Below are 13,912 nucleotides of genomic sequence, written 5' to 3' on the forward strand. Positions count from 1 at the left end.
AAAATCGTAACTATGCATATAAAAATTAGTAAAATATTGTTTTATTGTCATATTCGAAGATATTGTAACATTTCACAAATTTAGAAAGTTTTTAAAAAATTAAACTTTTCGCTTCATAGATTTATATTATCGAGTAAATAATTAAATATTTATTTTTTGTTTAATTTTTAAATGTAACATGATTTTCTAGGAATAAGTACATTAGATCCATTTTTTTTTTAAATCACAGATGAATCAAGATTGTGACTTCTGTTTTAATATATAAAATTGATTTTTGAGAGCCAACCAGAGTGCTAAAGATGAAGATTTGTTTTTTTGTTACAAGTTATTAATGAAAATGTGATTTGTTTTTATCTCAGCTTCCATGAACGTGAGGGAGCCAAGGATTCCAAAGCAATTGTTTCCAACTCTCCAGAGGACGTAGCCCGCATTCCTCAATCTCCCAATTTTTGTCATGGGATCTGAACTCAAAGGCTAATTCGGGGGAGCCCACTTTTTCTTCAATTTTGAATACCAGTAGATGCTCCTTTGAAGTTGGAGAAGAGCGGTGCCATGAATAAGCATAAGCTACATAACCAGATTTAACGCCATTCAGTTTGTCCTTGATGCAATAAGATATATCAGGCCAGCACCAATCACCAGCATCTACGTCACCCTTATAAACCAGCAAGAGGCAAGCTTTAAATCTCAAGGACGTAGGAAAGTACTGTGTATCTAATCCATTCCACGTCATTGACAGGGAACTCCTGGTGGCTCGGTAAATGAAATATGTAGGCATTGTTTCTCCTGGAAAAATTGCAAAGTCTCTTGTCCATGTGTTGATGATAATCTCTCTTGCTTCTTGATTCAGTCCAAAGCAGTTAACAAAGCTGATCCCATGAAACTTTGTCTTGTAAAAAGAGCAATCCAGTCTCTCGAGGGACCCACAATTGTCTGCGACTAGAAACTTTAAGGAGTCCGGAAGCTGCAGAAGAGAAACCAGCTTCGTGCATCCCTTGATTACAAGTTCACGTAGACTAGACCTTTCCTTGACCCATGGAGCAATTTCTTGTATTCTTGTGTCGCTCAAGTGTAACTCACGAAGACGAGGCCATGACATTATTGATCGAGGTAATTCTTCTATTGAAGTTCCAGTGAGCTTTAGAACGCTGATGTTTGTGGAAATCTCCGGAACGCATTTCAATGAGGAGCTGTCAGTGAGAATAAGTTTACCAAGAGATTTCATGTTGATGTTGATCGGAAGGGCCGTTAGCTTTGAGCATCTTTCGAGATACAACTTCCTGAGATGCTTCATATGTCCAATAGAAGATGGGACCTCCACTAGACTTGAGCATCCATTAAGAGACAACTTCCTGAGATGATTTATATTTCCAATAGAAGATGGGAGTTCCACAAGACTTGCGCATCCATTAAGATCCAAGTTCCCGAGATTATTCATATTTCCAATAGAAGATGGGAGTTCCACAAGGCTTGAGCATCCATTAAGATGTAACTTCATGAGATTATTTATATTTCCAATAGAAGACGGGAGCTCCACAAGACTTGAGCATTCATTGAGATACAAATACAAGAGACTAGTCATACTTCCAATAGAAGAGGGGAGCTCCAGTAGACTTGAGCATTCATCCAGATACAAATGCATGAGATTAGTCATATTTCCAATAGAAGAGGGAAGCTCCCGTAGACTTGAGCATCCACTCAAATCAATTTTTTTGAGATCAGTGGCATTACCAAGATAGAAAGGGAGCTCCACGAGATTTGAGCAACCATTAAAAGTAAAATCCTTAAGATTAATGGAATTTCTAACAGAAGATGGAAGCTCCACCAAACTTGAGCAATCTTTGAGATACAATTTCTTGAGATTACCAATAGAGGATGGGAGCTTAGCTAGATGTAAGCATCCCGTGAGATTCAGTTCCTCGAGATCAGTGGCATTTTCCATAGAAGAGGGGAGTTCCATCAGGCTTGTACATCCACTAAGATCCAATACTTTGAGTTTAATTATAGCATTCCCAGATGAAGATGGAAGTCTCACTAGACTTGAGCAATGACTAAAATCCAATTTTCCAAGATCAACAAGATTCCAGATAGAAGAAGGAAACCCCACTAGACTTGAACAATGACTAAGATTTAATCTTCGGAGACTGATAACATTTCCAATAGAAATAGGGAGCTCCGCTAGATTTGAGCAACCATGAAGATTCAATTCTTGGAGACTAGTGGCAGTTGAGAGATCAGGAAGCTCCTTTAGATTTTTGGAATCCGACAAATACATCCATTTGAGATTTCTAATCGTCTGTACAGAAAAGAAAAACATCAATAAAAAGAAGACATTCCAATTAGATCATTTTTTTTCTTTTCAGCTAATGTACAGGCGGACAAATTATAGATTCGAATAATACTGAAGTAACACAAAGTCTTAGATATATATAAATATGTTTACTTACTTTATTTCCTTTCCACAATTTCTCAAGGTAGTTGCTTTTACGCAAGGCTATTTCCACCAGGAACTCCGAAATAAAATTAGAAGGCAGACATGTCATCGGAAAAAAATCCCAATGCAAAAGTTTAAGATTTGGAGGCAGACATGTCATTAGATCTATGATGTGATGACATGTCTGCTTGGGACGTCCAGAATCAGAACCAGAACCAGATTCTAAATCAGAATCAGAATGCAAAAGTCTTAAGAATTGAACATTGGACATTCTTTCAAAGGCCCTGTCACTTATTTTCAACTCCGTCTCCAACTCTAAAAGCTTCAAATCTATGCCTATAACACTTCGACTACCCTGCAAAAGAACCCAATTATTTTCCTATAAAATTTTGTAGGGAGAAACGCATTGAATGACTAATAGGAAAAACTTACTAGTGTATCATTTTGTAGTACTTGGCATATATCTCCAACATCAACCAAAAACTGACGCTGCCCAGGTTCGTGAATGCATTGTTTACGAACAATTTCTCTACCCAAACGTGCAAGCAAATCATGGATCTTTATACATCCCCCAACAACGGATATGAAAGATTTCTCAGCTAAGACACGGAGCTGACCTTTCACACCGACAATATTCCTTGCAAGATACTCTTCCACTTTCTCAATCCGCTCATTGTTGAAAAAGCAAGCTAAATGAAGAAATAAATCTTGAGTATCAACAGATAAGGCATCATAACGTAGCTTTAAACTACTTTCTATTTCTCCATCAAGTCTAGCACTTAACCTTGGTAGTTCCTCTTCCCACTCATGCTTGAGCATTCCTTTGAAATAAGATCCCATTACCTTTAGTCCCAGAGGGAGATCACCGGCAAATTCTTTAACTTCCCAAGCAAGTTTCTCGAAGCCATCGTATGGGGACTTTTGACCAAAAGCATACATGCAGAAGATTTCAAAAGCCTCACTGAAACCTGGATACTCAACCTTGTAAATATGGTTGATCCCATGTGCAGTCAAGATTTTTTTATCTTGTGTTGTGACAATAATCCGACTTCCAGGACCAAACCAGCTATGGTCTTTCGCCATAGCATCTAGTTGCATCAAATGGTCTACATCATCGAGAACCACAAGCACTCTCTTGTCTTTTAACCTGTCTGGCGCAACTCCTAAATGATGAATCTTGACATCCTCCTGGTTGATTATTTTAGATAAGAACTCTTCCTGTAATTTCAGTTTCGCGCTATATTCATCGGAACAAGGTCTTGGAGAACGTCTTTTGATATTCTCCATGAAGACACTAAGCTGGAACTCATGAGAGTGCTGGCTAAATAGAACTCTGGCGATGGTGCTCTTACCAATTCCAGAAGGACCCCAAATCCCTATTATCCTCACTTCATTGGAGCCTAGGAGTAAGAACGGCTCCATCTTTTTCATATGAGCTTCCATCCCAGCAAAACCTTCGAAATCACTTGATATCACAAAATTAATAAGGTCATTCGAAACATCAGTGGCGATTTCTTCGACCATTGATGCTTCATCATCCCTAACAAGAGAAAAGATCATACACAAAGATGAATACATCATTTGAAAATTTACAATACATAATCAAAAACAAAATTGATAAATAAATGATCAAGGGTTTTTTTTTAATTTAAAGTTGTATAAAAATTAAGCAAATTATTTGTACATATATAGAAAACTTTCAATAAAAAACGAACTAACAAACTTTCACATTTTGTTAACTAAAACATTTCACATTTTGTTTTCTTAAATTATCACCGAGACCCTAAATTTCTTTTTTAAAATGCAATAACTTCTTCCGCTTCTATAATTATAGAAGGAGATGAGTCATCGGAACTGTGATGTTTTTGAAACCATATAAATCATGTTATATCGAAACTCTTCTTTGAATTTTGTATTTCTCAATATATACATATTATATTTTGGATGTATGTAAAAGATAGCAAGTAAAAAGCATGAAGACAAAACCAGTTGCTTGAATGGTAACCAGCTACTGTGGCCACCTTCTCCAAACTTGTTTCCATCTCCAAATGTCCTCCTTAGTTTGACCCTCACACGTTTTTCTGAAAACCTTGCCAAAGTCTCCGGTCAGCTTCTTTACATCAGATGGATCTACTTTACAGAAAATAGCCATCACAGTTTGCTTCAGCTCTTCCCTGCACTTCATGATCTCCACCAACTCCTCAAGACACCACTTTGAAGAACCATAGTTCCTTGAGAGCAAGACGATCACAATCTTAGATCCTCTAATCCCCCGTATGAGTTCGGGAGCGATGGATTCTCCTCTCTTGATCCCATTATCGTTGAAATATGTGATTCCCTTTCTTTTAAACTCCTTCTGAATGTGACTAAGAAAGTTATTGCGGACATCTTCCCCCCGGAAGCTCAGAAAGACATCGTGTATCCAGACTTGAGAGGAAGAAGATCGAGGAACTGATGAAATAGATAAAGAAGATGGTGGTGATGATGGAGACAAAGAAGACGAATAGAAAGATCGAGGATTAACTGACAAAATAGTTAAAGAAGACAAATCGAATTCTTTGTTTTCTTGATGGGATCTGAGTTTTCGTAAAATGAAGAAGAAGCCTATTGCAGCAGCAACGATGTTAAGGAAAATAGATAAATCCATTTGTGTGGTAGTGGAGAAAGGATCAGTGAGGTTGGTACATAGAGTTGTGGAGCAGTTACGCTTTTTGTGTAATTGAGCAAAGCGACATAAAACGTTGACTCCGTCGGGGGACTGAGAGAGACTTTGTGGAAAATAATTTCACCGGTCAAGGTTGAATGCTCTTTGGGCATCCTATTCAAAGAAGGAAAAAGGCAAAGGAAGAACAGAAGCATCTTCAAGGAAAGTAGTGATCTATATCAATATGTCTCTACATCAAAATTGATGAGGTCACACTTGAAATTTCACAGCAAAGAGATCAATCTTCTCAGGAAGCTTCATCCTCGGCTGCAACCCCATCATTTTTCTTGTAGAACTTTACAAAAAGTAGGTTATGTTGAATGGAGACTTAATTTAATTGACTTGGGATTGCAGTCATTTTTGTTTTCGTTTGTTTTATTAAGGAATAGAAGGAGTGAATAATTATATAATGGACATACATATGAACAAACATATATTTGCAGGACACATTTGTATTCAAACCCAACATCACACAATGATAATCTTACACTAACACAGAAAAAATGCACATCAACATGAAACTAAATATTTAAAAAAGTACTAAATGAAAATGAGATTTGTTTATATATTTATAATTTATTCACCTTTTATTACCACTTTAAATCCTGCATTTGTTTTTTCCTAATATTAAAATCGTTCTATTAAATGTAGGAGATTATAAAATAGTGTGTTTTACTTTTACAGATCTTCTCAGATCCAGTTTCTGTTTCAAATGAAAAGCCCACAAGTTAATGTAATAAAGAATCAACATTAAATGAGACTGAACAAAGCCCATATAAATAAACCCAAATTGAAAATGTAGTCGGCTCTCTTGGCTGAAGTCTTAGGGATCCGATCTGCTCTTCAACACGCCATTCATCTTGGCTACTCCCAAATCTGGCTTCGATCAGATTCTCTTATGCTCGTTCGAGCCATAACTTCGATCATCAAACCAAAGATCCTCCATGGAGTTATATCGGATATCTGAGCTTTGTTATCTCTGTTTAATTTATGCGTTTTTTCCTTTACCTCAAGAGAGCTTAATGAACCAGCGGATCTATTGACAAAAGCTACTCTTTGTAATATGAATTTCTCTTGGGCCTAGCCCAATCTTTAATTTATAAATGAATGAAAGATGGTTGCTCAAAAAAAAAAACCCAAATTGATGTAGTCATTTGAATTTTGAACTATGTCAGCATGTCACCAGTGTGATTGGAGTGAATAACTCAAAAGAGTATAGCTAGAACCATCGTCACATGCGGCCGATCGAGAAAGAGGTCCCAATACCGTCTCATGTTCAACACATTCTGCACTTTTGTTCTTCTCTTGTAGATTGATAATTTCATGTTACAACTCAAAACTCATCAGCTAAAAAAGCCATCGTCCACAACTCGAATCTACAGCCAAACGGTTAAAGCCTCATATATTCCAACATATCATTCTAATTTCACAGTTTCTACACTTTCAATGTACATGAAGTCATGAGCTTTGTAAGGAACAATTGTTTTTTTGGCCAAACGGTTAAGTTCTTTGAGGTTTTTTCTTAAGTTCGGCTCGAGGTCCTTTACAAGTTAGGGTACATATATCTTTTAAAATTGGAGAGGTTAAATAAGAAACTTTCACAACTTAGAGGTGTTATATGAAAACTACACTTTTCCATACATCGTGCTTTCGAATAACATCCCTTGTGAGGAGACCCACGAAGCGTTTGATTGGATAGACTAACAAATTGATTTTCAGAAACTACAAATCAATTTGATTCTTGCCCCACCAAAAAGTTTGATGTATTTACGTGTGTACGAACACGGGATTCAGATTTTTGGTGTGATAAATACTACTATAGAGTAACTTTCTAGAACACATTTTCAATAATAATACGTACTTCACAATAGAAAACCAAGAATCTTATAAACTTAGTTTAAATGAAACAATTAAGCAAAGATTCTAAAAAAGGATAATATAGAATGCTCACAAGTTCTTTTTGGAGAGAATTTTACATATTTGATATTTCCTCTTTAATTCCTAACAAAATCTGTATAGCTAAAAAATGATTAGAGAGTACAATGTGGGTTAGGAAAAAGATTGAGATAAAGCAAGTCTTTTCATATAGTACAGTTTCTTTGTCTTCTTGCATGAATCAGACTCTATCAATAATTTTGGCAGGTCTTAGTAGAAATAGTACCAAAGGCTACCACTCCTCTATGATCTAAACCTTTTAATTATTTTATTTATTATATATTTAATTCATAGTTATGGCACCCCAAAAAAGTACGAAATTATTACAGTTTTGGATCTTTATGAATCCTCTGCCTATTGTGGAGGCTTTTGATTCCCTTGAAGCAATCAATGCCTACATGTCTCTCATTTGCCAGCAAAGAGAGATTGTTTAATGTTGTTTATGGTTCACATTTTTATACATCTCACATTTTCACTGAATCTTCCTCTGCTTTTCTCAGGTAATTTACTACTGTCTCTCTCTCTCTCTCTCTCTCTCTCTCTATCTCTATTTGTTCTTTCTTTTGGTTTTAAGATAAAATGTTGGAGTATTCTCATTGATTCAGGAGGAAGAATACCACTTAGTTGCAGCTAGAAGAAGAAATTCAGTAGGGTTTTCTTGAGTGACAATGGAAGGGGGAGAAGAGTTTCAAGAAGAAGATGTGTGGTCAGTTTTGAGAGAAAAGGAAACTCAAGGTCCTCAAATGAGAATTTCCAAAAGTAGCAATCTCTTCTCAGCCGCTTCTTCATCTTCTGCAAGGTACATTCCTAAGGGCAAGGAGGTCTCGGGGGAAAAACAGTCATCTGCTCCAATGAATGTTCCTGACTGGTCCAAGATTTATGGGAATACGAAGAAGAGCACAAGAAGCAACCATTTGCATTCGTGGGCCACTCATGATGAAGATGATGATGAAGACTCAATGGTTCCTCCACATGAACTGGTGGCAAAAAGACTTGCAAGAACGCAGATCTCATCTTTCTCCATGTGTGAAGGAATTGGAAGAACACTCAAAGGAAGAGATCTCAGCAAAACAAGAAATGCTGTCTTAACCAAGACAGGCTTCTTGGAATCGAACGTCACATCCACATCATCGCCACCATAGTTATGTCATGGTATGGAGAGCATGATCAATATCTCGTAACTCTCTTTACCCCCACCATACCATCTCATTATCATGAATTTAAACCTAAACTTTATGGTATCCACATGATTTATTTAAAAATGCAATGTTATTGTCGTTATCATCATGTAGGGAATCATGACTATACCAATATGGTTGAGTTCTCTTTCTTGTTTTTTGTTGTTAGGTTTTTAGAGTTTTTAGATAAGTATGATGACGATGAGGATGACTTGTCAAGCCCATGCATGGGACCCATATCATTTTTTCTTATGTTGTCTTGAGTTTGTATTAATAAGCTTAAGATTTTAATTTTCGGAAAATGGCATATCCTTTGGAACCTTTGATAATGAATTTTGAGAACCCCTCGATCTACTCGCCATTTGCTGTGCTCGATCAAGGAGAAAATGTTGGTGATGATACTATCATTTTTGGTCCGACATAAGATTAAGGGCTCGTGCCATATTGCTCATTAGCTTTCCCTTTTCATTGCTGTATAAGTCCTATCAAGTAGAGATGGTGTTGCTAGGTGATGGGTATCTTTTACCCATTTCAGGTTTTAGTTTTGGATATTTAGTTTGAAATTCTCTCACAGCTGAAAATCATTTTGTTTTGTTTGAAATCTGTTTATTTTTCTAAATATGTTTTAAAATATTTGAAATTTGTTTAATTTCTCTTACAAATCACTTTCAGAATGTTTTTACTTTAATAAGGCACTAATATTTATTGGGTTCCCAATATTTATTTCAAACTAATATATTATTAACTGCACTATGGTTGGGCATTGGTTTAGTTTGTTCATTCTATTAACAAAACACTAGAGCTTGACTCGTGTGACCGCACTGTTGTTTATGTAACGATTTATGTATATCATAATCATATATCATATATTTTGTTAATGTATTGTGTTATATATATATTTATTAAATGTGTGTTGGAGCAGTTATGTAACTATACAAAAAGATTGGATGTGAATACATATATATATATATATATATATTATATATATATATATATATACTATGTTGGATCAAATTTATATTGATATTTCTTTCATATTTAATTGTATAATTAAAATGTATTATTAGTATATTATGCGTTTGGGTCAAACTAAAAATGAGTTACAACTATTCTAAAACCCCAATTGGACGGGATATAAATTGACCCGTCTATTTAGCTAAAACCATGAGAATAAAATTAATTTTATATTCAAAATATGAAACTGGTAATGCTGGAATATTCATTTTTTATTAAAAAAAATTAATGATAATATTCCAAAAAGTTTATAATAAGGAAGTTTAAAACATAAGTGAATCACAGCTAATATATATGCATAATATTTTATTGGTAAGTTATAGTAATAAGCATTAATTTTGTTTATATATGGTAATGTATACATATTATAAGACCAAAAGCGTGGAAGCTAGCTACTAAATTATTTTTCATAGTTTAGGTTGTTTCAATAGTTTGTTAATATTTGTTTCAATAGTTTGTTAATATAGATGGATTTTAAAGTTGATTTAATTACATTTAACTCAAATTTATTTGAGGAAAACACATTAATCTAACTGAAAAAGAAAAACATTAAAATAGAAAATTCAATTTAATTCTCAATGGCATGAAAGTGTAATTAAATTTAAAATCTAAGGGGTATTTTTGATGAGTACTTCTCTTTTAATAATATAGATACGAGGTTATAAACATAATTAGTTTTTTCAATCTTCAACAAATTTTTCTTTACTTCAAGTAAAATTCAGTTTAGTTTCTGTACTTCGATCCTATCTACATTCTCACTTAGAGTCAGCTTTGCTAGCAAGTAGCAGCAACTATTTTTACCCAAAAAAAAGTAGCAGCAACCAGCAACCCCGTTACGTGAAGGCCATTGTTTCATTGATATATACCCAAAACCAACATTCTTTATACATGATTTATTTATTCTATAATTGACTCTTCCGAAAGTTAAAATTTTGTTTCTGTGATGACAATTGTGCCATTAGCTTAACACTATGAAATATATGAGAAGCTATACAACTAACCGAATAATAAGGCCCACTTGAGCCCAAAAGGCTCGAAATAATTCCACGGTGCTGATGTAAGACAGGTGTAAGAGATTGCTTGTCGTCCAATCAACTATCAAAATACTAAGAGCCAAGTGGTTAACGATTCCACAAACAGTGGAAGTAACGGTTCCGTGTAGGCAACCCTTTTAGAAAGCCCTAAATCAATTATTTACTTTTTGGTTTAGTTTTAATACTCTTTAGCCTCTTTTGATATTGACTTCTTATCCTTATCAAATCGTTTTTTCTCCAGCAGAACCCTAAGTTTCGACGAATCGCATACAGTTTCTTCTTCGGGTATGTTTCTAGGGTTGTTCTCTGTTTATTAATTTCTTGATCTCGCATAAGGTCGAGTTTAATCATAGATCGTGTTTTATAAATCTCGAGATTATGATCTTTGCGTGTTTGAAATTTCCAGAGTCAGATCGAATGGCCATGGCTAAGAGTTCCTTCAAGCTTTCTCATCCTCTCGGTTAGTTCCTCAGATCCTCTCGTTTTTGTTTCTTAAGTTCTTTTATTACCGAACATAAGTTTCTGAGTTTTTAAGTTACAGAACATAAGCTTCAGGTCGTTTAGTTTTGTCGGTAAATTTTACAGAACCTTGTTTTGGTTCAACTTTTGCATATGATTTTTATTCCTCTCTCTCTGTTTGTGTTCTTTCTTGCTTCCTAGTAATACTAATTAAGACTAAACCAAAGCCTAGTTATTCTCTAAACGCCAGATTTATTCTAATGTGGTTTGATTTTTTGCTTTGTTATTTTGTTAAATCAGAAGCAAGGATGGGTGAAGCTACTCGAATCAGAGAGAAGTACCCTGACAGAGTCCCTGTACGCTCTCACTTGATTAACTTAAACATAATATTCTTTTACTAATTTTGGTTAAGCATTGTTCTAATCTTAGAAACTTATATTGTATAGGTGATTGTTGAAAAGGCTGGACAAAGTGATGTTCCTGATATTGACAAGAAGAAGTAAGTTATTTGCTTAGTTCATCTTCTCTCTAATCCTGAAGATTATGTATGCTTAATAATCAACACACAAATATTGTTTGCTTAGGTATCTCGTCCCAGCAGACCTAACCGTTGGTCAATTTGTTTACGTGGTTCGCAAAAGAATCAAGCTTGGTGCTGAGAAAGCAATCTTTGTCTTTGTCAAAAACACATTGCCTCCAACTGGTAAGTGGACTCTTTCAAGACTTAATAACATTCATGATCAAAGTAATTTTTAAAAGTCTCATGTCTCTTGTTTATTAATTACCAGCTGCATTGATGTCTGCAATCTATGAAGAGCACAAAGATGAAGATGGGTTCCTCTACATGACTTACAGTGGAGAGAACACTTTTGGATCTCTTATTGCTCATTGAATTAAACTTTGATCTTTTCATGACTTTGATGATGTATATACATAAACTAGGAAGATAAGATGTACATTCCTCTTCCTACTTCTCTGGCTTTTGCTTTGCTTTTCATGTTTTGGATTTATAATATTTAGAAACTCTTTTTTTTTTTAAAACATTCTTTTGTACTCCAATATTAAAAGTCATGTTGGAAAACTTGTTTACATAATCATATAAGCAAACATAGTACAAAATGAAAAGTTTGGTAAACAAAATATAAGCACAAAAGCAAACATTTTAACCACAACTATACATTCAGTAGACGATCTCATGATCTTCATCTGTTCTAGCATTCTGGAACAAGACTGAATGGTTCTTTAACTCATCTCTTTCACATCGAAAAGTCGACGGATTTTTAGCAGTTTTTACCTAACAAGATTCAAGAAAGATGTCAAAGAATCAACATCCCTCTTCTCAGATGGATACTTGATAGGTCTTGAAGAGTTCTTCGGGAACACAAGTATCGTCGGAAAGCTCCCTAGCTGCAACTCACTCTTAGCAAACTCCTTCTGGTCACCATCAGCTCTAAACTTAGCCACCTTCACGCCATCTCCTCCCCTCAACTTATCCGCCAACTCATCAAACGAAGCCTCCATCGCTTGGCAAAACGGGCACCAAGGCGCGTAAAGCACAACGATCCACGCCTCCTTCCTGTTCTCAAGCTTCATCAGATTCTCAATCCCTTGCCTGCTCAAGCTCACAACGTTCTCGCTTTTGAAAATATCATCGACCGTTGACGTTGTCCCATTGCCATTAACCGCTGCGTTGTTTCCGTTGCTACTCTCTTTGATGTTCCCTTTGTGAAGCCCACACTCTTTCGCCTTAGCGTCTTCCCACCACCACCTCCCTTCTCTCTCGTGCTGACCTGGCAAAACCGCTCTCGTGCACGGCTCGCACCCTATGGAAACATACCCCGCAGCGTGCAGCGTGTTGACGGGAACATCCATAGTCCTCAAAAAGCTCCAAACATCGTTCCCTTCAACGTTCGCAACGGGGTTCCACTTCACCAAGCTACCAGCTCCACCGTCTAGTCCTTCGAAAACTGGATCAACCTGAACCACAGGGATCTCTGATCTTGTCCCTGGTGATTGATCTTTTCTTTGTCCCGTGATCCAAGCGCGTAAACCTTTTAAAGCACGTCTCAACGGTCTCACTTTTCGGATACGGCAACACTCTTGGTGACCGTCTTCGTAGAAAGAGAACAGACCTTTGCTTCTAACCAAAGCTTGGACCTCAACAGCGTCAGGAAACATGTACTCGATTCGAATACCGTAGTGTTTCTCCACGGTGTCGAAGAGTCTGTATGTTTCTGGATTCAATCTCCCTGTGTCTAAGCTGAATACCCTGTAAGGTCTTCCTGTTAAATGAGCATACTCAATGAGAGCAACGTCTTCAGCTCCACTGATAACAAAAAAAACAACAAATAAATTAGCAAAAAACGTTATTAACTGAAAAAAGTTTTAATATTATAATGATTTATTACCTAAACGCAATTGCAATGTCGTTTCCGAAATTTTCGAGAGCCTTGTCCATGATTTCAAGAGGAGAAGCAGTCTCTAGCTTCTTTGCTAGCTCCTCAAAGTCTTCCACTTCGATCACATCTACTTTCTCTCTAATCTCTGTTTTTGTAGAAAAAGGAGGACAAGATCATTAGCATATATATATATACTAAACCAACAAAAACTAAACCAAGATCCGATTTAAAATAACTTACCAGAAGCAACCATGGATGCTGCTTGAGGAGGAACCATGGATTCCTTTGTGATTGACTGTACGTTCAGAGCTTTCACCGAGGATCGTTTCCCGGATAGACTCAGAGACGCAGATGAGACATTAATTCGATCCGATAACCTCAACGAACCGATTTGTGGAGCTTTCAGGTCTGAAGAAGGGAAGCTAGAGGTTGAGATCGAAGAAGAAGATGAAGAAACGTTGATTGCTAGTGCCATTTCACACAAAACAAAATTTATTTTATAAAATTTTCAGACAATTGTACGATCTAAGTGTTGTTTTGTTTGGTTTGAGATCTCTCTGTCTGAACAAATGAGGGGTTATAAAAGAAGCAGGTGAAACTAGGTTCATTGAATCTGGACACCTTTTTTTATTTTAAGTGGCGGCATCTCTTTTTTATCATTGCTTGCGTCAGTTTTGGTCGTGTGGTACAGAAGCTTGGTCAACAATGGCCGCACAAATCTTTTTTTCTCGAATATGTAACTCATTTTCGATAAT

At 36.0% G+C, this 13,912-nt stretch overlaps 4 protein-coding genes and 1 pseudogene across 5 annotated transcripts in view; 3 read left to right on the forward strand and 2 right to left on the reverse strand.

Annotated features, from left to right (window-relative positions):
* Positions 1 to 13,912, forward strand: part of LOC103861069 (potassium transporter 9) — a 645,946-nt gene that overhangs the window by 608,075 nt on the left and 23,959 nt on the right. The gene's annotated exons all lie outside the window — the stretch shown is intronic.
* On the reverse strand, positions 58 to 5,427 carry LOC103861268 (annotated as a pseudogene).
* On the forward strand, positions 7,483 to 8,601 carry LOC103861270. Its single transcript, XM_009138984.3, has 2 exons — positions 7,483 to 7,573; positions 7,679 to 8,601. Exon 2 carries the CDS (start codon positions 7,742 to 7,744, stop codon positions 8,213 to 8,215), a length of 474 nt encoding a protein of 157 aa, XP_009137232.1. The 5' UTR covers positions 7,483 to 7,573; positions 7,679 to 7,741; the 3' UTR covers positions 8,216 to 8,601.
* Positions 10,398 to 11,795, forward strand: LOC103861273 (autophagy-related protein 8a). Of its 2 annotated transcripts, XM_009138986.3 has the most exons (6): positions 10,398 to 10,584; positions 10,706 to 10,759; positions 11,059 to 11,114; positions 11,205 to 11,257; positions 11,343 to 11,461; positions 11,547 to 11,795. In XM_009138986.3, the coding sequence occupies exons 2-6, from the start codon at positions 10,717 to 10,719 to the stop codon at positions 11,648 to 11,650; spliced, it is 375 nt and encodes a 124-aa protein (XP_009137234.1). In that variant the 5' UTR covers positions 10,398 to 10,584; positions 10,706 to 10,716; the 3' UTR covers positions 11,651 to 11,795. The 2 variants fall into 2 exon arrangements, with proteins under 2 accessions (XP_009137234.1, XP_033142758.1); XM_033286867.1 differs by lacking the exon at positions 10,398 to 10,584 and having other exon boundaries at positions 10,687 to 10,759; positions 11,547 to 11,792.
* LOC103861274 (5'-adenylylsulfate reductase 3, chloroplastic) lies at positions 11,799 to 13,719 on the reverse strand. The gene is made up of 3 exons (XM_009138987.3): positions 13,398 to 13,719; positions 13,167 to 13,302; positions 11,799 to 13,084 (listed from the first exon to the last, which is right to left on the reverse strand). The coding sequence occupies exons 1-3, from the start codon at positions 13,630 to 13,632 to the stop codon at positions 12,049 to 12,051; spliced, it is 1,407 nt and encodes a 468-aa protein (XP_009137235.1). The 5' UTR covers positions 13,633 to 13,719; the 3' UTR covers positions 11,799 to 12,048.

Source organism: Brassica rapa, chromosome A03 (assembly GCF_000309985.2).
Source record: "Brassica rapa cultivar Chiifu-401-42 chromosome A03, CAAS_Brap_v3.01, whole genome shotgun sequence".
In the NCBI taxonomy this organism is placed as follows: Eukaryota; Viridiplantae; Streptophyta; class Magnoliopsida; order Brassicales; family Brassicaceae; genus Brassica; species Brassica rapa.